Source organism: Protopterus annectens, chromosome 4.part0 (genome assembly GCF_019279795.1).
Source record: "Protopterus annectens isolate FY-2018-M chromosome 4.part0, PAN1.0, whole genome shotgun sequence".
Classification (NCBI taxonomy): domain Eukaryota; kingdom Metazoa; phylum Chordata; order Ceratodontiformes; family Protopteridae; genus Protopterus; species Protopterus annectens.
Genome location: NC_056733.1, coordinates 73904704 through 73931825, shown reverse-complemented (window position 1 = coordinate 73931825; position 27122 = coordinate 73904704). Strand labels below are relative to the sequence as shown.

Here is a 27122-nt window from a genome sequence, read left to right as displayed (position 1 = left end):
AAAAGAAAATCCCTGAGCCTCTTTTTAGATTCTGAAAAATCTTGGCTCTCCCAGTGGAAATGCTCCCTCATGGTATGCAAGGTTTCCCCAAAGGAATAGTCCCCAGGAGGAGATGCTGAAGGTATAGATTCTTCAGTATCAGAATCCTCATAGGGGGGAAGAGAATATCCCTGATCAGAAGAGGAATCAGAAGAAAAAGAAACCTGATCTGAAGATTCATAGTCAGTGTCTTGCCTAGGTCTCTTATCAGGAGGGGGATGGGAACCCCTGATCAAGGTAATCAAGTCTTCGGCCATTTTGAGCATCTGTTTTTTAGGCATAGAGGCCTGTCCACGTGGCTCTTGAGTTTGTTTCCTTGCTTTAGAAGGTGCTTTAATCTTTGTCTTTGTAGCTGAGGTTGTTTTAATGTAAAGATGTTTAGGTCTGAATACACCCTAAGAAGCCAGTACTTGCTCAGTGGCTCCGGACCCATCTGAGGGATTAGCGTCCGAAACTCCAATAACTTGAGTATCCAGCGGCATGGCCGACTCCACGTGGGAGTCGGTAGCGGCCTGCGACTCTAAAGTAGCGGGCGTCAGGGGCTGTGAAAGTGCCTCACTGAGAACCAGCGACTGGCTTAAGAGAAGCTTCGGCGTCGGTTTTGGGCCTCGGTTGTTTTTTTCTATCCTTTTCTTTGCGTTTTTTGTAAACTCAGGTAGTCGGATGGCTATCCGATGACATTTCAGGATAATTAAACTGGCGTCCAAAAAAGTTTAAAGCAAAATCATACCGACGCTTGATAGTGCGTTGGTTAAATCTAACACAAAACCGACAACCAGTAACGTTGTGATCAGGGCCTAGGCAAGGAATACAGTAAGAATGAAAATCCTTACGAGGTATTTGCTTACCACAAGAAATACAATTATTAACTTTTTCTGACATCGGTCTGGAGCAAGAAAAAAGTTTCCCCAATGGGGTACTTAGCTTTATTGAAGACTTCGGATCTGAAACGCAAACACGAAAATCTCAGGAATCGGCTGACCGGCACTTGCGAACTGCTTCTGCTTCGGGCACCGCGCGGCAAGAAAGACTAAAGAAAATGGCGTCGGCTACTTCTTTTATACCCCTGATGACCTGACGTCAGGGAAGGGGCAACAGCAGCCGACGCGGGACCCAAGACTTTGGAATTCAGGCCGGCTGAGGGAAACCTGCCAGCAGGATTACCCCAATGTAATGACTGCAACAGTGAAACACGAAGAACATCTGCCTAGGGTGATTTTATTGTTTTGGCTGCCGCGGAGTGTATGTTGGGGCTTTCACAAAGAGTGTGGTCTTTAAGAGAGGGAAGTGTACTGGCAATCACTGGAAGCCCTTCAGTAGTAGCAGAAATTATTTTGCTGGAGTCAGTAGCAGTAAGTTGTATTCACACATAACTACATTGGGTTATGACAAGCTAGCAGTTAAATCACTTACAAATAGAGATTACTCCAATGCTACTGGCATCTTTCTCTGACTAACAGTTGCAGTCATAAACCTTAAAGTTTATTTTCTGAGTAACTTTTAAACCACTTTATAGAACTGAGGCCAAAACTTAGTCTGTTACATTTATTGTATAAAACAAAAAACATGCTGAGCGTATACATCATTCACAGGGCAACCACGACTTAAACAGACTTCAATCGAGGTAATGCTTAATAACGATAAATGCGTACTGCACGGATATGATGAACAAATAAATAATTTTATTAAGTAGCGAGCGCTTTCACCAATATGGCTTCTTCAAGCTTTACGTAAATGATATATATGCTCAGCGTGTTTTTTGTTTTATACATTTTATTGGTCACAGGAGCATTTACTCTCGAGTTGTGCTTTCTTATTTTGTTTGCTGTTACATTTATTGAGCAATAAGGGCAGGATTAACAGCATTGAATACTCTAGCCATGTCAAATTTTATCAGTGGTAATGAAACTATTACAAAAAGCATGTTGCTGGTCATAAAGGAAACCACAACTATTTCTGTAGCTGAAAATCTGATTATACAGTAGTTTTTCCAATCATACTACTTTACATCTTACACTGCATTTAGAACTTAATATACTAATTCCAAGACTGCACAAACAAGACAAACAGGCAAAGGCAGTGAAAGTGAAACACTATTTTTGCTTCACATCTGCAATATTCTCCATAAAAACATAATTCACCTCCAGCTACAGCTTGAAGGCCATGGCTCACACCAACAATCCCCGCTTCCTCCAAAGTAAAACAAAACAAAAACACAGACCTTGTACATCTAATAAAAACTACATAAATTACAATGAAAGACCTGGTTGCTTCATTTGATGTTTGTGGTCCAAGAAAACAGAATTCGACAAATCTGGCTGCAAAGAAACCATATGCCCTCATGACAGGAACACAGTGTGTGCCAAGTATTCACTCATTTTTAGAGCATTGCAAATGATATATATCATTGGAAAGTCATTTTATAGTTCAAATAGTAGTACAGAGTGATGCTGATCCAACAGGAAAAGTGCTGGGGAAAGTAAAAACCACAAGTACAAGCAGCACAAAATCTATTTCATGTACCTGCTGTAAAAATCATTTTAAAATAATTCTGACATTTTGTCGCATCTGTAGCTTTAAGTGTTAAGCAATGCACTAAAACTAATTTACTGTTTTAGTTTTTGAAAATCAGGTTACAGACTTGTTCAAAGCACACAGTTTTCAGCAAATCCCTAGCAAAAAAAAAAAAGTAGACAAAAATGAATGCAAACTCAGTTAGACTTACAAATTTCTCAAGTTTACATCTCTTGAAAATGAGACCTTTCTCAATGAAATCAATATTATACCATGTACTGATTTTCATATATTTTTACGGTTAAACATAAAGCATACAGAAAAAATAGCGTGATGCAGGAAAGTATAGAGGGATGTTAGAATTATTACCTCATCTATGACAGATTCTTCGATTAAACGTGGTGCATCAGCTGATAGGATACCATGAGTAGCCATGATGTATATCTTATATGCTCCTCTCTCTTTTAGAATTTCTGCTGCTTGAATAAACACGTCAACATCATCAATCATATCGTCCTATAAGTAAAAGGAAACATTTCAAAGGTATTATTGTGATATTATAAACTAATGTAAAGCTTATAAAATTACCCCACATTATAAATCATACCTTTATTTATCATAAAAGCCTATGTGTTATTACCCTACAATTCTCTTCCCCTTACACATCGAATGACAAAAGCAGCACTAAGAAGCTTTCATTCATTCATACATTCTTCAATACCCCATTTTAAGATATAGGGGAGCCCAGGCCAATTCTGGCACAGAGTGAGAAAAAGGCAGAGAAACTACTTCTGGAAAGGATGTCAGTCTCTTGCAGAATGCACACAGACACTCACCTGTAGCATGCATACTTACAGGCAATTTGAAAGATCACAGATTCACCTATAACATGTCAATGATATGGGAGAATATCAGAGCACCTGGCAAAAACCCATGTGGATATAGGGAGGATATGCTGAGAAGCATGTTCTACAAAGTTTGCAAACCATGCAATGCAACAGTGAGTATATGCTCAATCATTATTGGTGCTGCGGTAGCGTTGTCGCCTCACAGCAAGACGTTGTCCCGTTCGATTCTCAGCTAGAGCATCTTCTGTGGAGACATGTGTGAATGGGTGTACCTTCGTTGAAGGTTGTGCGTTAGGGCCGGCAACTCAGCATGTAAAAATCAACTGCCAATTATTAGCGGACCGGAGTTCCTCTGTGGCGACCCCTAACCGGGAAAAGACGAAAGACACAACAATTATTTAATACTTCCAAATGTGAAAAACACATTTGCTTTTTTCCCTTTATTTAAGTGAGCATCAAGGTAACATAACTGTATAACAATTGTAACAAAAATTGCAATTAACAAAATTAAAAATGCCAGATTTTCCATTATAACATCATATTGCATCCAGGACCACCATAAAATGGTAAAAAAATATATATTAATGCAATTTTCTCATTGCTACTTTGTCAGATGTAGCCAGACTACATAATGTCTTCAATCTCCCGGATATATACAGTAAAAGGAAAGAAACTGAATGGTGAATTCAGAAGTATGTGCTGTTTCTGAACATTACAAATCTATTAATAAGAAGTTATGTACCTACCATAACGTTCCATGTTAGTTGTCTTCTCTCGCCTTCTTTCTTGCTGGATGGGTTCGGAGCCGATCCTCGGCTCCGACTCGGCACTTGCTAAGCTCGAGAGCTAATTTTACCAGCTCGAGGCAACCCTATATCCCATGATGAAAGGCGGAGACTACCCAGATCTCATTTGGTAGCTAAGGAAATTATGGAATATATTCTTCCAACTGTAAAGGAGGAAGAAAAAGTAACAATACTAAAAATGACAATCATAATCATCATAATCCTCTGAAAGGGATCAACCTAATCTAGTGACACTAGAAGCTGATTAGCTAGAAAAAGGATAAAGCCTCTTAAGAGAAGAGGCATAATCTTCTCGGTCTGACCAGGCTAGGGGGATGGAGGGACGAAGAAAGAAGGCGAGAGAAGACAACTAACATGGAACGTTATGGTAGGTACATAACTTCTTAATGTTAAGTTGTCAATCTCGCCTTCATTCTTGCTGGATGGGACCGTCCTAGCACCTCTATCCTGGGTGGCTCAATGGAACAGACTCTTGAGAATGGTGGAACCAAAATTCGCTCTGTCTCTGGAGGCCAAGTCTAATTTGTAATGTGAAACAAAGGTATGAGGACAGGCCCATGTGGCTGCTGCACAAATAGTGTCTATTGGAAGTCTAGCCTGAAAAGCTGTAGATGTAGCTAGAGCTCTGGTAGAATGGGCTTTTGGCCTAGAAATCAACTCTTTGCCTCTGAGCAGATAAATGTAAGTAATCACAGAAGACAGCCATCTAGATAAAGTCACCTTGGAAGCTGGAAGGCCCTTCCTGTTCTCTGCATAGGATAGAAACAGTTGATCAGATTTCCTAAAATGTTTAGTTTTGTCTAGATAATATCTGAGCTGGCGGTGAACATCAAGACAATGTAATCTTTGTTCCGCTCTATCAGAATAATTTGGGAAAAAAACTGGAAGATCAATGGATTGATTTAAGTTCGTCTGCGATGCCACTTTGGGTAAGAAAGACGGATTAGTCCTTAGAGATACCCTGTCTTTGTGGAAGATTAAGTAGGGAGGACGAATGCAGAGAGCATGAAGCTCAGATACTCTCCTGGCAGAAGTAATGGCGACTAGAAAGAGTGTCTTCCAAGAAAGAAATTTCAATGAACAGGCAGCCGCAGGTTCGAAAGGGGAGAATCAAGGATGTTAAAATTAAATTTAGATCCCACTGTGGTGGGGGGTCTCTAATCGGAGGTTTAAGTAAAAAGATACCTTGAAGGAATGCCTTGCAAAGTTTATGTGACATAATGTTGTGGTCCAAAAAGCCTATATGAAAATTCGAAATGGCTGCCAGCTGAACTTTTACTGTGGAGGAAGAGGATCCCGAATGAAAAATCTCAGCTAGGAAGTCCAAGACCGAATGAATCGGAGCAGTACAGGGGTCTATATTCCTAGCTTTTGCCCAGAAGGAGAAACGTTGCCATTTACTAGTGTAAATCCTTCTGGTAGAAGATTTAAGGGAAGCTACTATGATATCCCAGACGGGATTAGAAATCATAGGAAGCCTGGCTAAGGATGGAAGTGGAGCAACCAAGCAGTGAGGTTGAGAGAAGGTATGGATTGGTGCAGCTGCCCCGACTGGTGGGTCAGAAGATCTGGAACCGCATCCAGATGCCATGGCTGTACCAAGAGATAACGATGTAGGAACGGAAACCATATCTGTCGAGGCCAATAAGGGGCAATGAGAATCAACTTGGCTCTCAAGGTGGTTGCTTTCTGAATTACTTGAGGTATCAGAGGAAAGGGGGAAAGGCATAAAGAAGTCCCCGGGGCCAATCTTGGGTTAGAGCGTCTCTGGGGGGATGGCCTGGAAGGGGGAAGAGAGAGAAGAAGTCTGGGCATTTGCTGCTTTGAGGTGTAGCAAAAAGGTCGCAGCAAGGAAGGCCCCACTCCTGAAAAATCTCTTCCGTCACTGATTGTTTGAGAGACCACTCGTGAGGCATGAGAATAGCTCTGCTCAACCTGTCCGCTATGATGTTGGATTTCCCGGGGATATGCGTTGCTATCAGAAACTGCTGAGAAGAGATTGCCCACTGCCAAAGTCTGAGAGCCTCTCGACACAGTGGATAGGACTTGGTTCCGCCCTGTTTGTTGATATACCACACTACGGACATATTGTCTGTTTGGACTGCAATAGTTCCCAGGGGAAGAGAGTCACTGAGGGCTTGCAACGTTAAAAGCACTGCTCTCATCTCTAGGACATTTATGTGCAGATAGTATTCGAAAGGTTGCCAAGTGCCATGGACCATCCTGCCCTGATAATGCCCCCACCCGATCAGGGAGGCATCCGATGTAACCGTGGCGACCGGGGCAGGAGGAACAAAGCGTCTGCCCTGATGGACTTGAGGGGACGATATCCACCAGGTCAGATGCCTTTTGCAAGTTGGAGTTATTATGATCCTGTGACACATGGGAAGTTGTTGAAAGGACCATTGGGCGAATAGCATCCATTGTAGAAGATGCATGTAAAAGTGGGCAAAGGGAAGAAGTGTTATGGCGGCCGCCATAAGACCCAATACTTTCAGAGCAAATCTGGCCTGAATTTTGTAGCTGAGAAGAATCACCTGGACGTGACTTTGAATGTCCAAGATCCTTTGGTCTGTTAACTTTGCTAAAAGTTGTACGGTGTCCAATTTTGCGCCTATAAAAGTAATAGATCGACAAGGCGACAAGGCAGATTTTTCGAAATTTATAGAAATCCCTAGCCCTCTGCAAATGTAAATGGTGTAATCTCTGGCTTGGAGAAGTTGATGCCTGGCGGTGGCAGTGAGGAGCCAGTCATCTAGATATAGAAACACCTGGAATCCTTGACGTCTCAGGTGAGCCGTAACCGCTGCCATACATTTGGTGAACAATCTGGGAGCTGTAGTGAGTCCAAAGGGCAGGGCCCTGAATTGGAAGTGACTGGTCCCCAGCCGAAAGCGGAGAAATCTTCTGGAGCGCCTGTGAATTTTTATGTGATAGTACGCATCCTGAAGATCTACCGAGCACATCCAATTGTCCTTGCCCAGAAAGGGTAGAATGGACTGAAGCGTGACCATCCGGAATCTTGTTTTCTTTACAAACTTGTTTAGTTTGCTCAGATCTAATATTGGTCTCCAGTCCCCTGTCTTTTTTGGTACTAAAAAGAACCTTGAGTAGATTCCAGATCCTATTTGGTCTGCTGGGACTGGCTGGATGGCTCTTTTTGCTAGCAGTTTTGATATCTCTGGTACTGCTAGTTCCCTTAGACCGGGTGGAACATCTGGAAGGGTTCCCTTTTGCTGAATTGGGGTTTGAATAAAGGGAATTTTGTAACCCTCGGATATAATCGACTGTACCCATTTGTCTTGAGAAAGGGAAAGCCAGGCTATTGGGTACAGCGATAATCTTCCCCCGAAGGTGGACAATCGGGCAACATCTCAGGGATGCTGGAAGGGTTTGTCAGAAAGAGGCTCTCTGCTACCCTGATTCTGCGGACCCCCTCTGCCCCTAGGGCGGTGTCTGTTGTTGTTACCCCTCTGCCTCTGGGGGTAAACTGACCTCGTCGTCAGGCGTGACTCCTTGAGATTTGTGGAACCACATCTTCCTCCCTTCTGACCTTTTGGGTAAGGTCTTGAAGGGTGGAGAAACGGACTCCTACGGCAGAAAGAGTCTTGCCATCTTGTTCGCATCTAGTCAAAGTGTCTTTCACTTGAGGTCCGAACAAGGTTGAACCATCAAAAGGGGAGTTTGTGAAGGACGCCTTGAAGGGGTCTGCAAAATTACAAAGCCGCATCCAGGACTGACGCCTTAAAGCCACTCCTGTGCCTGCGGCCCTACTCGCACCATCGGCTGCATAAGAAATGAGCCGCATGGAGGAGTTAACAATGGAGTTTAGGATTCCTAGCTGTGAGCTAATCTTATCCTGAGACCCAGCAGCTGACGGATCCTGTAAAACTTCTCCCAACTCTTTAAGAACATCTCTTTGAAGGCGGGTGAAGTGATACAAGTAGTTCAACGATCGCATGGCAAAGGTCGCTGAAGAAAAAAATCCGCTTGCCGTACCTGTCCATAGTCCTAGAATCCTTGTTAAGAGGATGGACAGGTACTGAAGGATCAGCTAGTTCCTTCTTGGTGGCTGCAGCCACCACCATGGCATCAACCCGGACACCTTTTGTCAAATATTGCCTATCAGGTGGGGCCGTAATGAATTTAGAAGGCCTCCTAGGAATAGGTTCCACCGAATCCGGGGCCATCCATGCCTTCCGAGCCACTACGTCCATAAGAGGGTCGAAAGGCGGAGACACCCAGGAGGTGGAGGGTCAAGATCCGAACGCCTCCAGGTATACTGACTCGTCCTCGGAAGGATTAAGGGAGGGCCAGTTCCCCCTCTGCTTAAGGAGTTCAAGGATGTCTGAGAAAGAGACATCCTCAGAGGAGGACCTTGGGGATCCCTCCGACTCATCCAAGTCAGTATCAGATGTAATAGACTCGGGGGAGTCTAGCTGTTTCCTCTTACATGTCCTCTTACGCGGAGGTTCACCTGACGGATCAGGAGAAGCCTCGGAAGAGGAAGATATTCCCAATGGGGAAACCTGAGGCGTTGGATTTCTGGGTCCAGGAGCAAGAGAGTGGGAAGAGACGCCAGCAGGCACTGTAGTGGGAGGAGCTGATGGAACTGACCGTTGACTATGCCCAGGGGCTAGTACACTCCTCATCACCTCGAAGGCTCCCGCTCCGAAGAGATAGGAACTCCAGGCCTCACTGAGAGGGAAGGCTCCGAGGCAGATGTCGGGGCTGAGCTCACCAACGCCAAAGCCCCGAGAGGGAGAACGGGGTCGGACAAGGGTCCGATGCCACTCACCCCCTCGGAGCCGACGAGAGAGACCAGACGCCTGGATCCCTCCAATGAAGGCCTCAAGGAGGAAATTGGAGCGGAGGACGATGGAGCCGAAAGGGGCGGTATCGGCTCTGAAGCCACAACAGTCACGGCTCCGAGGAGCTCCGGCTCTGTAAGAGAGTCGAAGGAGGAATGTTAGGTGGATGTGAAATAGCTACCGTCTGTTGAGACGGGCTATGGAGCATTTGGGCCAATGCCTGAGACTTTAATAGTCTACTCACCACTCTCTCGAGGTCGTGATCAGACAGCCTGGATGACCGAGAAGAACGGCTCCGAGAGAAGGGGTGATCTCGGAGCCGAACGTATCGATTCCAATGAGGGGGATCGAGATCTCTTTTTAGAGATAGGTGGAGCTGAAGGAGCCAAGGATACGCCGGCTCCAGCCGGAGCCGACACTGAGTGTCCAGATCTGGCAGTATCGGCGCCGGATGGAACTGATACTGTGACTTCTAAAATGGAAGGATCGGCTCTGGCCGGAGCCAATCTCGACACTGAAGAAGCAGAACCAGTAGCCGACGGCTTGGGACTTGCAGCCGAAGGCTTGACAGGTTTCGAGGGCTTCCCCGGAGCTGACTTAGTCGGGGAGCTCTCAGGCTTTAATAAGCCCCTCAATATTAATTTATTTCTGCGATCCTGCAGGACTCTTGGGCTGAAGGCATGACAGATAGCACAAGAGTCCTGCAGGTGCAGAGGTCCCAGGCAGTAAACACAAGAAGTGTAACCGTCTGTCAGAGACATCTTCTGACAGCACGAGTCACACTTCTTGAAGCCTGAGACCTTTGTGTCCTTCGACATAGCTGTGTTGAGGAAACACAAGTGACAAGAAAAACACAGGCACACACACACAAATAACACCCAATCCAATAATCTAAACTAAACAGGGATACAACACACTCAAACACACACAAAAATCCCTGACAGGAAAATTTAGGAAAGGGGATGGCCTAAGGCCTAACCTAAGGAAGGGGATAAATAACCCGAAAAAAGGGGAACACTAACGGGAATAGGGTTAAAATAAACGTTAAGGTTCACAAAACAACTAAGGTTATGAAAATTAAAAGGGGTGAGACTAAAAGTCTTATTATGAAGAAAACTTACCTAGAGCTGGTAAAAGAGGCACCTCGTAAGTGAAGTGGCAAATGAGATCTGGGTAGTCTCCGCCTTGCATCATGGGATATAGGGTTGCCTCGAGCTGGTAAAAGAAGAAGTTATGTACCTACCATAACGTTCCATGTTAGTTGTCTTCTCTCGCCTTCTTTCTTGCTTGATGGGTTCGGAGCCGATCCTCGGCTCTGACTCGGCACTTGCTAAGCTCGAGAGTCACTTTTACCAGCTCGAGGCAGCCCCATATCCCATGATGCAAGGTGGTAAGTACCCAGATCTAGTTTGATGACAAAGGGCAATAGCACCAAGCATAAACACTTCCCAAAGGAAGAAAGAAGCCTATAGGATGGAAGAAGGACCAGCTCTGAATGGTCTTCAGCATAATAATTCCTTATAGAAAAGGTCTGTCCAGGCCTGGGGGAAGGAGGGAGGGTCACAAGAAAGAAGGCGAGAGAAGACAACTAACATGGAACGTTATGGTAGGTACATAACTTCTTAATGTTAAGTTGTCAATCTCGCCTTCATTCTTGCTTGATGGGACCGCGTCCCTAGCACCTCTATCCTGGGTGGCTCAATGGAACAGACTCTTGAGGACTGTAGAGCCAAAACTGGCTCTGTCCCTGGAGGCCAAGTCCAATTTGTAATGGGAAACAAAAGTATGAGGAGTGGCCCAAGTGGCGCTGCACAAATAGTGTCTAAAGGAAGTCTAGCTTGAAAGGCTGTAGAAGTAGCTAAGCTCCTAGTTGAATGTGCTTTAGGTTTTGAGCACAGCTGTTTTCCCCTGAGCAGATAAATTTCAGAGATGACAGAAGAAAGCCATCTAGATAAGGTCACTTTAGATACAGGAAGGCCTTTCTTGTTATCCGCATAGGAAACAAAGAGTTGATCGGATTTCCTAAATTGTTTAGTTCTGTCCAAATAATATCTGAGTTGGCGGTGGACATCAAGATAATGTAGTTTTTGTTCCGATCTGTTTGAATAGTTTGGAAAAAATACAGGGAGATCAATGGATTGATTCAAATTTGTCTTTGAGGCGACCTTAGGCAAAAAGGTCGGATTAGTTCTCAATGATACTCTGTCTTTGTGAAAGACCAAATACGGGGGTCGAACCGATAGAGCATGAAGTTCAGACACCCTCCTGGCCGATGTAATAGCTACTAGGAATAATGTTTTCCAAGAAAGAAATTTTAAGGAGCAAGAAACAGCTGGCTCAAAGTGGGGAAGAATCAAGGATGTCAGCACTAAATTTAGATCCCATTGAGGAGGAGGATTCCTGATTGGAGGCTTTAGCAGGAAAATTCCTTTCAAGAAGGCTCTACAAAGCCTATGGGACATAATATTGTGATCTGCGATCCCGACATGAAAGTTCGAGATAGCAGCCAATTGAACTCTAACTGTGGAAGAAGAGGAGCCTGCATGAAAAATCTCCACTAAGAAGTCCAAAACTGCCTGAACTGGGGCAGTGAAGGGATCAATATTCTTGGCCTTAGCCCAATAAGAGAAACGTTTCCATTTGCTTGTATAAATCCTCCTGGTAGAGGATTTTAAAGAAGCTACTATGATGTCTCTAACAGGGTTAGAGATCAAAGGAAGCCTGGCTAAGGAAGGAAGTGGAGCAACCATGCTGTGAGGTTGAGAGAAGGGATAGACCGGTGCAGCTGACCGGATTGGTGAATCAGAAGATCTGGCACTGGGTCCAGATGCCACGGCTGCACCAAAAGGTGACAATGGAGGAACGGAAACCAAATTTGTCGAGGCCAATAAGGAGCAATGAGAATCATTTTGGCTCTCAAAACGGTTGCTTTCTGGATAACTTGAGGGATCAGGGGAAAAGGAGGAAAGGCATAAAGAAGTCCCTGGGGCCAATCCTGGGTCAGAGCGTCTCTGGGGGGATGGCCTGACAGAGGGAAGAGAGAGAAGAAGTCTGGGCATTTGCTGTTTTGGGGAGTAGCAAAAAGATCGCAACATGGGTGACCCCATTCCAGAAAAATCTCCTCCACTATAGATTGCTTGAGAGACCACTCGTGAGGCATGAGAATAGCTCTGCTCAATCTGTCCGCTAAAATGTTGGTTTTCCCAGGGATGTGCGTTGCTACCAGAAACAGATGAGAGGAGATCGCCCATTGCCAAAGTCTGAGCGCTTCTCGACACAAGGGGTAGGACTTGGTTCCGCCCTGTTTGTTGATATACCAAACTACAGACATGTTGTCTGTGTGGACTGCAATTGTCCCTACAGGAAGAAAGTCATTGAGGGCTTGCAACGTTAAAAGCACCGCTCTCATCTCTAGGACATTTATGTGCAGGTGGTACTCGAACGGTTGCCACGTCCCATGAACCATCCTGCCCTGATGAGCCCCCCACCCGATCAGGGAGGCATCCGTGGTGACAGTGGCTACCGGGATGGGGGTACAAAGTGTCTGCCTTGGTGAATCTGGGGAGAAGTGATCCACCAAGCAAGATGATTTTGCAAATCTGTGTCACCAGAATTTGGTGACGCATTGGAAGTTGTTGGTAAGACCACTGAGTGAACAACATCCACTGAAGAAGGCATGTAGAAGCGAGCCAGGGAAGAAGAGTAATGGCCGCAGCCATGAGACCTAATACCTTTAGAACCATTCTGGCCTGTACTTTCTTGTTGGCTAGAATGATCCTGACATGACTTTGAATGTCTGAAACTCTTTGGTCTGTAAGGGTAGCTGACATCCGAACAGTGTTTAAGTTTGCCTATGAAAGTAATAGACTGGCAGGGCAATAAGGATGACTTTTCGAAGTTGATCGAGATGCCCAAATGAGAACAAAGATTTATTGTGAAATCCCTGGCTTGAACAAGCTGATGCCTGGTGGTGGCTGACAGGAGCCAGTCGTCGAGATACGGAAACACCTGGAATCCTTGACGTCTCAGGTGAGCCGTGACCACTGCCATGCATTTGGTGAACACTCTGGGGGCTGTGGTGAGACCAAAGGGCAGGGCTCTGAACTGGAAATGACTGGACCCCAGCCGAAAGTGGAGAAATCTCCTGGAGCGTCTGTGAATTTTTATGTGGTAGTACGCATCCTGAAGATCTATTGAGCACATCCAGTTGTCCTTCTGCAAGAAAGGCAGAATCGACTGAAGTGTGACCATTCGGAATCTTGTCTTCCTCACAGACTTGTTGAGTCTGCTGAGATCCAATATTGGTCTCCAGTCTCCCGTCTTTTTGGGGACCAAAAAGAACCTTGAGTAGATTCCGGGCTCTGAATGGTCTGTTGTAACTGGCTGAATGGCTCTTTTTTGCAGTAGTTTTGAGACTTCTAACTCTGCAATTTCCCTTAGACCGGGTGGTACATCTGGAAGGGAATTTGAGGGATAGAAAGGACTTTCCTCGAAAGGAATTTTGTAACCCTCGGATATGATCGACTGTACCCATCTGTCTTGAGTGAGAGAACGCCAGGCTTCTGGGTACAGCGATAGTCTTCCCCCGACTGCCTCCAAGGAGGGACAGCCGGGCAACATCTCAGGGATGCTGAAAGGGCTTGTCAGAGAGAGACTCTCTGTTTCCCTGGTTTTGTGGACCCCCTCTGCTTCTAGAGCGGCGTCTGTTGTTGTTACCCCCTCTGCCTCTAGGGGTAAACTGACCACGTGAGTCCGGCGTGACTCCTTGGGATTTGCGGAACCACATTTTGCCACCCTTCTGTCCTTTGGGATAAGGTCTAGAAGGGGTGGAAAAACGGACTCCTACGGCAGAAAGAGTTTTGCCGTCCTGCTCACACCTGGTCAACGTTTCCTTCACTTGAGGGCCAAACAAAGCTGACCCATCAAAGGGAGAGTTTGTGAAGGACGCCTTAAAGGGATCTGCAAAATTACATAGCCGCATCCAAGCTTGGCGTCTAAGAGCCACACCTGTACCTGCGGCCCTACTCGCTCCATCAGCAGCATATGATATCAGCCGCATGGAGGAGTTTGCAATGGAGTTAAGGGTTCCTAGCTGCGAAGCAATTTTTCCTGAGCCCCCGCAGCTGTAGGATCCTGCACAACTTCACCTAGCTCCTTAAGGATATCCCTTTGGAGTCTGGTGAAGTGACAAAGATAGTTCAGCGAACGCATAGCAAAGGTCGCTGAAGAAAACATCCGCTACCATATCTATCCATGGTCCTAGAGTCCTTATTAGGAGGATGGACAGGTACGGAAGGATCTGCAAGTTCCTTCTTGGTGGCAGCCGCCACCACCATGGCATCAGCGGGACACCTTTTGTAAGGAATTGCTTGTCCGACGGGCAGTAATAAATTTAGAAGGCCTCCTAGGGACAGGCTCTACAGAGTCAGGAGCAGTCCACGCCTTTCGAGCAATAACCTGCATAAGGGGGTCGAAGGCGGAGACACCCAGGAGGTGGAGGGCCGAGATCCAAACGCCTCCAGGTATACTGAATCATCCTCAGAGGGATTATTGGTGGGCCAGTTTCCCTCTGTCTAAGGAGTTCTAGGATGTCTGAGAAGGAGACATCCTCAGAGGGGATCTTGGGGATCCCTCTGACTCATCTAAGTCAGTATCTGAAGTGATAGACTCGGGAGTCTACGTGTTTCCTCTTACATGTCCTCTTCCGCGGAGGATCCCCGACAAATCAGGAGAATCCTCGGAAGAGGGGATATTCCCAGTGGGGAAACCTGAGGTGGAGGATCTCTGGGTCCTGGAGCAAGAGAAGTGGCAGAGATGTCAACAGGCACCATAGAGGGAGGAGCTAAGAGAATAGACTGCTGGCTGAGACCAGTGGCCAGCACACTCTTCATCACCTCAAGGCCCCTCCCAGGAAGGTCCGAGAGAACCCGCTCCGAAGAACTAGGAACTCCAGGACCCACCGAAAAGGAGGGCTCCAAGGCAGATGTCGGAGCCGAGCTCACCAAGGCCGAGGCTCCAAGGGGAAGAGCGGGCTCGGACAAGGGTCCGATGCCACTCACCCCTCGGAGGAGACCAGGAAGCCGGCCACCGAATCCCTCTAAGGAAGGTCTGGAAGAGGAGATAAGAGTAGAGGCTGAAGGATCAGAAGGGGGTATCTGTCCCTCAGCCATAGCAGAAACCATTCCCGAAGACTCCAACTCCAAACTCTGAGGTAGAGTCGAAGGAGGAACTGCAATGGGGTGTGGACTAATAGTCGTCTGCTGAGACGGACTATGTAGCATTTGGGCCAGTGCCTGTGACTTTAGTAATCTACTGACCACTCTCTCCAAATCATGGTCAGAAAGCCTGGATGACCTTGAAGATCGGCTCCGATGGCTCCGCTCCGAGAGGAGAGGTGAAGCCGGAGCCGAAAGTATCGGCTCCAAGGAAGGGGACCTAGACCTCTTCCTCGAAGGAACCATCGGAGCCGATGAAACTACTGAAACTGTCGGAGCCGACAACTTATCGGCACCGACAGGTAGCTCCGATGCATCGGCTCCAGCCGGAGCCGATACGGCCATAAATGTAAGGGTGTCGGAGCCGATCGGAGCCGACACCGATGCCTGGGCCACATGGTGGTCGGAACCAATCGGAGCCGACACCGAAGTGGTCGAACCAGAGTCGGCACCGATAGCCATCGGTGCCGAAGGTTTAGGTAACCCAGAATCGGCTCCAGCCGGAGCCGATCTCGACTCTGAATGAGTCGGAGCCGAGGCCACAGCTTGGACACAGAAGCCTGGGCCTTGGAAGACTTAGAAGTCTTAGATGGGGCCGACTTAGCCGGAGAGCCCACCGGCTTAAGAAGGCCCCTCAAAATCAATTTATTTCTTCTTTCCTGCAGGACTCTCTGGCTAAAAGAATGACATATAGCACAGGAGTCCTGCAGGTGAAGAGGCCCCAGGCAGTATAGGCAAGAAGTGTGACCGTCTGTCAGAGACATCTTCTGACAGCACGAGTCACACTTCTTAAAGCCTGAGACCCTTTCTTTAGACATGGTGTAAAACACACACACACAACACCAGTCCAAGAAATTAAATTAAATATACCAAAAGGTATCACTAACAGACACACACACACACCCTAACAGGGGGGGGATGGGATGGGTGAAAGTCTGACTAAAAGTTATGAGGAGACAGGGAAATTTTCTGTCAGAAAGGGATTAAAACTAAGTTAAAACTAATAATTTTAAGGTTTTTTGTAAAAAGGGGCTAAAATAGTAAAGTAACAATTCACTTACCAGGAGCTGGTAAAAGGAGGACCTCATCAGCGAAGCGGCAAACGAGATCTGGGTACTTACCGCCTTGCATCATGGGATATGGGGCTGCCTCGAGCTGGTAAAAGTGACTCTCGAGCTTAGCAAGTGCCGAGTCGGAGCCGAGGATCGGCTCCGAACCCATCAAGCAAGAATGAAGGCGAGATTGACAACTTAACATTTAGCTCTCGAGCTTAGCAAGTGCCGAGTCGGAGCCGAGGATCGGCTCCGAACCCATCCAGCAAGAATGAAGGCGAGATTGACAACTTAACATTATTGGTTTACTATTGAAAGGTTGAATAGTGTTAGGTCAACTGATGCTACACTCAAAAAATAATGTTTTTCACAATCATGAAAGAGCAGAATGTCAAAAATGGTTTGCACGATTAAGTGCATTCGATATTTTCGACATTCCCCTCTTCCAGCCATGGCAGTTAGCTCACCTTTACTATTTTGCAGGGGGGCTACGGCCCCCTGCGCCCCCCCACACCCCCTGCACATTAAATATACCAACTCCGAGATCACAGTACAGTGAGGGAATGGGCTACTTCCCTGTGAAGCGCGACCTCCCTCCACAGTCTCGGCACGTGGCTTGTCAAAAGGTCGAGTGCACCATGCAACTCGACTCACCTCAGTCAACCACTTTTGGTTAGACTTCCTGCCTCTTGGAAATTGTGATTTCGCACACTGGCCGTTCGACTTCCTACAATTCGGGTAAAGTCATAGTAAACCATTAATATTAACCCGCATATTATATAATTCATTGTAAGTTTTCTAACCAGACCAAATTTGAGTCAGCCTTAAAGTCAGGTAGCTTGTTCTGAGTGAGTCTTATCTGTATAGACTGAAAGCTGAACAAACTGGAGAATAAAAATATGCCCATGGAAAGGCACTGCGCTGAACAATGTACTACAAGTGTTATGGTTGAACTTCTATCAGTTTTGCAAACTTCAAGAGATACATGCAAATAAAAGGGTACAATATATCAGGGGCATTCCTGTTCTTATACCATTTTATAAAATAATATGAAGAATAGCTGTCCTGAGCTCTGAGTCAAGTAGAAATTTTCTAGAGCACTCCATTACAATATGGCACGATCTGAGGGAAGTCCACCTTACACTGCTGCATATAGCTGATAGGATACAGGTGAAGGTTACTTAAAATTATGGCAGTTAGGATCTACTGAGAGGAAAACTATGACAGACACAGAGTGAAGTTTGGTAGAGTCTAGCTCTCTAAACTGCACAGTATTGGAGAACTGTCCACTGAGACCAGGACACCAGTGAGAGATATATATATATGCACTTTTTTTTTCTGTTTTGTTATTTCCTGAACACCATTATTAATTATCTCTGAAGAAAACTATACACAGTGTTATGAATATTTTGTAATTCTATAGTAATCACACAATACAATCTGATGCTAATTAGTGTAACAGATACACATCTTACATTGTGCTTCTTTACCTACAGAATGGCAGTCTTACAAACCATAGTAATATGTATCCTACAGCCTGTAAACATATTGTAATACCCCCTATCCATTCCCCTTAGATCGAAGTCCACATACTTATTTTCCCTCCAGCTCAGTCCTGGCCATATCTAAAGTACAAGTTGTATGAATTGCATAATACTTGTATTGCTAACTTCAACAAAAGAATACTGGCCAATGATACAGCAGTTAGTTTCACCAGGTATCTATTGGCCTGGTTTCTAGACAATATCCCTGCTCATGTACTGTATATCGCATTGGTCTGATGCCAGCTCTGCTCTCCCATCCCTGCATACATACTGAAACTCCTTGATAATGAATGTTTACAAACTGCATTATGATGATTGAGTGTGCTGTCACTGCTCAGGGAAGTTACTGCCATCCCAAACCTAACTGGGAAGATGTGTCAAAAACCTTCCGACCAACTCAGGGTTAACACAACAGCAGATCAGTACAGTGACCCCACTTCAGTGGATGGGCTTTGATAAGCCTGCCTCAATCTTTTATAAACTTATTAAAAAGAAAAATTGTAATAAATACAGATTGTGCAATTACAAAAAAAAAAAAAAAAACAGTAAAGGAATAAGCTTCAAATCTGAAAATAAGAACTAGGAGGAAATACAAAACCTATGAAACACTGTACAGCTCATGTTCAAATGGAAATGTGATTTACCATTACCTGTAAAATGGTCATCACCATACAGGTCCCTATTTTCATAGTGGCATCATCAGGTTAGTCTGAGACTTACCTCATATACTTAAACTTAGAAAACAACCATGTAGAATACTTTAGTATGACTGGTAAAACCTCAGAAACACCGGGCTGATGCTTCTGCAGGCAGCCCAGTGAAAAATAATGGGACAGCAGAGACTCACTGGGCAGTCAAATAATCACTGTATGAAGCTCTGCACAAGTTCAATAATACTGCCTGTAAATGACAGGATGGCCCTATAGTTTACTGACGGGATTACAGTGCGGGTAAGAAATTATACACCAGCATGATTTTAGGGCACATTAAAATGCAATTTCACTAATCAGTGTAATTGGCTAGCAACAATTAATAAGTAATCTCCAAAAAAATCTAGTATTATGCCATTTGCTACACCTCAAGATCTAGCCAAACTCTCCACCTTGATGACATTAAAAATGAACTCAAATTATCCAATACTAAGGTTACAGCAAAAATAACAAAGAATCCTCATTGACCGTGCCTTAACAGTTGCAAGACATAAAGCCAATGCAGCAAATAAAACACTTTCACAACTGAAACATTACTACAAAATTTCACACATATTATTCCCAACTGCAAGGTTGTCTAAAGCTAGAAATATTCTCATCCTCAAAATAGAATATGCTCTACATTTACACATTTACTAACATTTCACTCTAGCACCAAACACAAAAAAACAAGTACAGTTGTGCAAAATCTTACCACAACAGTAGATGTTCTTCTCTTCACTGTTGCAGTTTTCTTTACTATAGGGATCTCATGCCTAGGACAGCCCAACTTCGGCCAGTATACCAAAGCCTTATGATCTCGTATGTTCCCTGCATAGGATGCATGGCATAAAAATAAAATATGGAAGCAGTTACCTAGAACTTAATTACCCCAGTAAAGAACAGTTTCCATAAGACAAAGGAGTCCATGCACATCCAAAAGGAGAAAATGTAGAAGGAAAAGGGGAGACCCTCAGCCAGAAGGGAATCCATAACAAAAAACAGAACAAACAAGATGGGGTTGGAAGGAGGGCGTGCATACTGCAACAGTGAAGTGAAGGACGCCTACTGTTATGGTAAGATTTTACACAACTTTACTATGTCCTTTTATATAAGTGTTGCAGTATTCTTTACTACAAGGAGAGTAAAAAAGCTCAAGAAACAGAATGGGAGGTGGAAGGCTGAGAAGAGCCCTCAATTAACCAATATAAAATGTCTCCAGCAAAACCTGCTTTGACTCTAGAAACCATACCCAACTTATACCAAAGTAGCAGCTTCAAGAATGGAATTGGCATCCAACCCCTAGAAGAGGCCACTGCCTAGTGGAATGAACTCTAACAGAAGCAGACAAAGACTTGCCATTAAAAGAGCAAAAAGAAATAGCCTTAGATGTGAAGGACAAGATGGTTTGCTTAGAAACAGTCAAACCCAATATCCTGGGATGAAAGGAAACAAAAAGCTGATCAGACTTATGAATGGCCTTACTTGAGAAATCTGTACAAATCCAAGGTATGCAAGATCCTTTCAACAGCAGACTGAGAAGGAAAAAAGAAAGGGAGTTGTACTGATGATTCAAGGACCACTCATTTCCTACCCTGGGCATAAAAGAAGGATTAGTATGAAGGGACACCCTGTCCCTATGAAAAACTAAAAAGGAGGAAAGGCCATAAAGGTCTGGAGCTCGGACTCTCAGAGTTGACGTAAGAGCCAGCAAAAAAACAGTCTTCCAGGGATAATGTTGCAAAGAAGCAGAATCTGCAGGCTCAAAAGGAGCCAGAGTCAATTTTCGCAAACAAAATGAAGGTCCCAAGGAGAAGAAATAGGCTTTCTTGGAGGCCTAAGATGCAGAAAGCATTTAAGAAACTGACCTCAAAATAAGAAGCCAAGGGAAGATTTAAGGACAGACAAACAGAAATGGTTGACAAATGGGCCTTCACAGAAGAATAGGACAAGCCACACTGGAGCAACTCACACAAATAGGAGAGGACCAAAGGGACCCCACTGAAAAAAGGTCCTGGTTGCAAGCATGGCACCAAACAGAAAATCTTTCCCATTTGGACATATAAGACTTCCTGGTGATATATTACTTGAAGGCCTCACCTTGCGTTTCGTGCAGAAGTGGCATATCGCGAATGACTGATGACCAGGTCTGCATATGTAATGAGCCATGATTGACATGGCATTCTAATCAGCTGTTGAGAAGTAAAATATCCCCATTAAATTTAGTATGAATTTTTTTTACTTGAGTGCGTCAGTGCACAAATGTATTTATTACATACATACACAAACACATGCCCCACCACCTCCATATCACACACACACACACACACACACACACACACACACACACACACACACACACACACACACACACACACACACACACACAGTTCAAGGTTGTTACTCAAATTCTGAGCCATACAAAATACATTTAACTGCTTTAGGCCAAGCGCACATTATCAATCCAATACATTTTAATTTCAGAGGGCTGAAATCTAGAATGTGATACCTCATCAATGGAATGGGAGCTTATTTTACATATTTCTTAACCACAAAGATGATCTGGTCCAAGAAGTATTTTCAGTTACGATCTGAGCCAAAAAGCACATACATACTCAAACATTTCAGAACATTCTGTGTATGACTCTAATTAAAACGTAGTACCCAACCCTGACAGATTAGAAATTATGCTGGCAGTTCAATCTTCCAGTCTGTATCTTCTTAATTGTTGCCCTTTTATTTATTCGTTTGTTTTGTGGTTGCATAATACTGAAACTGTGCTGTTAGAATAATACTGCGACTTGTGTATTTGTTTATCATTAGTAAAGTCAACATGCAAACAAGCTGCTATCTAAAATCGCTTAAAAATATTGCTGCTATAGGACCACATCTCTTCCTTCCACAACAAGAAATAGGGACAAAGCCTAAAATAATGGGGGGGCACAAAGTCCCCAAAACAGGGACACAATTTAAATATTGCTCTTATAAACTTATAAAGTTAGTAGAATAACAGGTTTTGTGTTATCGTGCATTTTGTGAAGGATATGAAGTTGGAAACTCAACTGTCTGTCAGTCTTTAGTTACTTCAGTCCTCAGTGATTTGCCAGAAAACACACATTTTAGGAAGAACAGACTAAAACATGAAACAAAATCTGGGCAATTGAGGGGTATGTAAAAGATCAAATTTATGGAAATCTGATATACAATTACAGCTGTAATACATTGCCGGCAAGGTATAACACAAACAACTGCATCTTCAAAGAGTACTTGCTTGTTAAAAGGCTAAATGTATCTTGCCTTAAAAACAGACAAAAATATGGCACAACCCATAAAAGTTATGCACTGATACCAAGTAGCAACTTCAAAAATACAAAAGTATTTTACATACTAGAAACATATGCTAGTGTTGCTATTGAGGGAATGCATATTCATCAGTTCACGATTACAAAATACCATGGGTTTGGGTTTTGGGCGGGGCTTGCTACTGTGCATCTGGTGAGGCCCTCAAGTAAAACATCGTCAATTTTCTGGCTGAGGGTTTCCTTGCCTCTTGTAAAACCCTAAGCACATCCTCAGAAACGGAGTGCCTGAAAGGGATCGAAACCCTCTCACCCAAAATGTCAGTTGAAGAGTGGACAAGTGAGGATGGATGAGAGACCCCTTGTCCTGTGTGAAGAGGTCTAACTGGTGAGGTAACTTGTGGTGATTGCCCCTGGCCAGATGCATTAAGAAGTGGAACTACTGCTGTCTTGGCCAGAAGGGAGTCACTAGCAAGATTTTTGGAGAATCCAGCTGAATCTTCTGCAGGACTCTTGGAAGTAAAGAAGGAGGAGGAGGGAAAGTATAACGAAACACCCACTTCCAAGGAAAAGAAAGGGATCTATCTTCCATGTCAGATGGCATGGTATTCTGAAACAAAGAGAAGGAGCTTCCTGTTCAGAGGTGAGGCAAAAAGATCTACTTGAGGAATACCCAACGATGTTTAATGTTCAGAAACATGTCTCTGTAAAGCATCCATTCAGGAGCCAGTGCTTTGGACCTGCTCAAAGAGTATGCCACTATATTGTGCTCTGAAAGAATGTATACTGACCGAAGAGTTAACTGATAACTGAGAGCCATCCTGCAGAGGAGGTAAGATTTTGTGCCTCGTTGCTTGTTGACATACCACACCACTGTAGTGTTGTTGTCTGTGTACACATTCAAAGGGTCTGGAGAGAACATGGGGTGAAAAAACTGAAGGGCTGGAATCTGAGCTCTCAACTCTTTGATGTAGATACAGTCTGACTTCTGATGAGGGGCCAGAGATCATGAACTTTCAGATGACCACATGAAGTCCCCCACTCTATGTCTGAAGTGTCAGTAAACAGTTATTGAGAAGGGACTGGAGGCTGAAAGGGCAGGCCTGGGTTGAGAGCAAACTGCTGAATCCACCACTTTAATTCCTGTTTTAGACAAGGAAGGAGAGGTACACTGAAATCTAGAAGATGGCAATGCTGCAGCCAAACTGACTTGAGGTACCACTGAAGATTCTGCATATGCAGTCTGGTATGAAGGAGCACTGGAATATTAAAGGCCATGAATCCCAGGGCCCAAAGAAATTCTCTGTCTGGAATAGCAGCCAGAGGAACAAGAGATTGAAAGAAGGCTGTCAATGACAAAACTTTTGGAGGTGGAAGACAGGTCAACATTGTCATTGTCTGAATCCTGCATCCCAAAAACACATGATCCTAAAAGGGAGTCAGGAGGGACTTTTGGAAGTTGATAATGAACCCCAGACTTTGAAGAACAGAGATGGTGAACTCCAGATCCTATAACAGGTGACTGGGAGAAGGTGCCTGAAGCAATAGGTCATCGAGATAAGAAAAAATGTGAATGTCTTGGAGCCTGCAGAAAGCAATCACAGGAGTTAGGCATTTTGTGAATACCCTTGGGGTAGTAGAGAGGCCAAAGGGCAAAGCAAAGTACTGAAAATGACAGGATGAAACAGAGAAACATGCCCTCCTTTTGAGGAACCAGGAACACCTTGGAATAAAAACCCTTTCCAATTTGGGAAAAAAGAATAGTCTGGCTCACCAGGGACCCTAGGACCTTTGGAAAATGAGGAAGTTGCTCTACAGGAGGTTGAAGAATCCCTGAGAAAGGAAGGAGAGAATTCCACACTATGAAGTAACTCTGATGGATGACAGAAAGAACCCAAGAGTCTGAAGTGATGAGAAGCCAGTTTGGGAAACAAACAGAAAGTTGAAGGGACAAAGGAACCTCGTATTAGAGTTGGGGTGAACTGTTAAACAGAAGCAGCCTTATTGGATAAAGGAGGCTTCTGAGCCACATAAGTCCGAGAAGCCTTAGCAGAGTAGGTTTGCTGACCACATCTCCTGCACTTGGAAGCCTGGCAGGGCTGCCTGCAGACAAAAGCAGATCTAGAAGGACAATTCTTCTGGAACTTAGGGATAGGAGAGACAAAATTATGTTTAAGGCCCTGCAAGGCCTTGCCTTTCTCTTGAAGAGACTTAAACAGGTCAGCAGCAGCAGTCCCAAAAAAATGTTTATTATCCCAAGGAGCAGCTAGCAATTTGGCCTTAATGCCCTCAGGAAAAGAATGGAGATGAAGCCAAGAATAATGTCTCATGGCGGACCCAAAAACCGCAATGCTGGAAGAGGCATCAGCAGCATCACAGTTACACTTGACAGAGTGGCAAGACCCTTTAGAAGCAGAACCTAAAAAGATAAGGCAGAGGATTTGCCATCAGAATCAGGGTAGAGATAACTAGATAAGCCTAAGCAATCAAGGGCAGAGCATACCTGGTCATGTGGATCTGGTAATTAATAGCCCTAAAGGCCAAAGTAGAAGCAATGTAAACCTTCTTACCAATCCTCCCCATTGTCCTACGACACTTACCAGAAGGCAAAAGTTTGGAAGAGGGCAACAGCTTCGATCATTCTTCGATCGTTTGTCAGAAGTGACTGACATCAATGCAGGATCAGCAGAAGGACACTTGACAACACTCACGGACCTGATAGAACCTATCAGGTTTCTTAAGAGAAGGAGGCTGAGAATCAGGATACTTGCAAGAAGCAATTAAAGTGTCTAACAAGTCAGGAGGAACTACAGAGAGTTTAGGAGTATCCACGTGAAGCAACTCACAATATCTACTCTGAATATCAGAGACTTGAGAAGAATACCACTTAAGGTATTCAATCATCCTTACGATTGAGGCCTCAAAGGACAATTCCTCTAAAGGAGACGTACGGCTTATAGTCTCCTCCTCATCAGAACCATAAGCCAAAGGTGAAGGCATCTGTGAAAAATAGGACAAGGACCATTCATCAGACTCTGAATCCTCATCTGAGGAATCGGGTTCCCTAGGCCATTTAGAAGGAGTAGAGGTACAAGGAGGAGCAGGCACTGAAATCCCTTGAGGAGGCTTCAGTGCCATCAAGGCAGAAAACAAGCCCTGAGTAAACTCTTGCTATTTCCTTAGAGGATCCCTAGGACAGACGAAAACATGCTTCGTCTTTTGTTTTTTCTTGGGAGGTATGTCAGCCTTAACAAATACTGGAGGTTCCGACCCTTGCAGAGATTCAGTAAGAGAACCCAGAACCTCCTCCCTGACCAATATCTGAAGAATGTCCCTGGGACCCTCTGAGATAATAAACCGCAGTTCCCCCTCAATGTCCTGAGCAGAAGCCAACAAATCCTCAGAAGATCTGTGAAAAGATGGATCCATACTGGCCTCAGATGGGGTTGCAGCAGAGGAATCCGATGTAGATGCAGAACAGCCTACAGAGCCATTACCTGCTTCTACATGGATGTATGGTGGAGGCTGGACAGATAAAGAATCTGGCCTAGACTTCTTGGCCTTCTTCTTACTTAGCAGGGGTATCTCGGGGTTAATGGATTCCAGGCACTAGGAACTAAGGTCGGGTGGCACGATGCCAGGGTAATCCTATGGGCTAGACTTGTAAAGGCCCCAGGGCCATTAGCCTAGTACACACCTATAACCCTATGAACCATGCCACCCTGGGTTAACTGTTTAAGCCATTGGTTTTTAGGATAAATGGCCAGGGAAGACAAATGACTTCTGAGTGTTTTAGTCATAAGTGCCTTACAGATTCTACAAGATTTATGGTTGTGGGAAGCACCCAAACAAAATAAACATTGTCTGTGACAATCCTGCCTCCCACACTGACATTTTCCCTTCTTGGAAGACATGAACTCTATGTAAGGAAAATAAAACAAGACCAAAGAAAAGAAAAATAACCCAACATGGCACTTATCTGATGAGTAGGTATTCAGCACAGCAACAAGGAATTCAGACTGGTGGCAAAGAAGTACTGGCTAACTGCCTCCATGCATTACTTTTACGCCTTACTTAATGTGTGGGGAGCATATGTGTGACATATGGTGCAAACAAGATAATAAGGCTTTGGTATACTGGTTGAAGTTGGGCTGTCCTAGGCAGGAGATCCCTATAGTAAAGAATACTGCAACAGGAATATAGAAGGGCATCTACAGATACCGGAAAACAAAATCTATCATTTTGTACTTCTATCCGACAAGCATAACCACTGCAATCTCAAATAAATTTCACTGGCCACAGGATACTAGCCTAATGCTATAGTATTCAGCACTCATCATGTATGGTCAACATCTCTCTATAAAATCAACCTTTCAAACAAGAGAACCATCATACTCTGACAGAAAATCAAGATGATGGCATTACTTTGATGAGACCACATTTTGGAGCTAACACAGGGGAAACAGACTTCATTAAGCTTGGATCAGCAACATGTAATCAACTACCTGGATAAACACATTCTCAAATAAATAAAAGTTATGCGCTCACCATAATGTTCCATCTGTGTTGTCCATTTTCATTCTTCCTCAACAAATGGGTACAGATCCAACCGTTGGAGCCTACTCTGCCACTTTCTTTAGATTCTAGGATCCGATTCTCAAGCTCCTCCCTTACCCATAACGCTGCTATTATACAATATCCCAGGAAAACTGTTTTTAACTCAGAAAGCTCAGACAGAACACTGACAGCTGAAAGATCAGGAGCTCAAACAGGAACAACAGTTCCCAATAAGAATTCTATTAGGATACTCCCAAAGACTTGGATGGAGGAAGGTGGGAGGGAAGTTGAGGAAGAATGAAAATGGACAACACAGATGGAATGGAATGGTATGGTGAGTACGTAACATTTACATCTGATGTTGCTATTTTCATTTGTCCCTCAATGAATGGGACAGACTCCCCGTCTACAATTAACTTGGATGGCCTTCATGGAAGGATATTCCGGAGCACCGCAGACCAAATGATGCTCTGTTCCTGGAAATGATGTCCAATTTGTACTGAGAAACAAAGGTATGAGCATCAGACCAAATGGCAGCTGCACAAATGTCATCAATGGAAGTTCTAGCCCGAAAGGCAGCTGACGTAGCCATCAGCCTGGATGAATGTGCCTTCAATTGTTTTGTTAAGGTTAGGACTTTCAAGGAATAAACATGAGAAATACAATCTGTTATCCGTTTTGCTAGAGTAATCTTTGAAACTGCTTTTCCCATCTTTGTGGGAGACAAACAATTGATCTGTTTTTCTAA

The 27122-nt window shown here is 44.4% G+C and overlaps 1 protein-coding gene across 1 annotated transcript in view; it reads right to left on the bottom strand.

Moving 5' to 3' along the window:
- The window catches only part of PRPSAP1 (phosphoribosyl pyrophosphate synthetase associated protein 1), a 785329-nt gene that overhangs the window by 51429 nt on the left and 706778 nt on the right, over positions 1-27122 (bottom strand). Inside the window, exon 9 of the mRNA XM_044068098.1 lies at positions 2923-3069. Coding sequence (XP_043924033.1) covers positions 2923-3069 — 147 coding nt within the window. The remainder of the gene's footprint in view (positions 1-2922; positions 3070-27122) is intronic.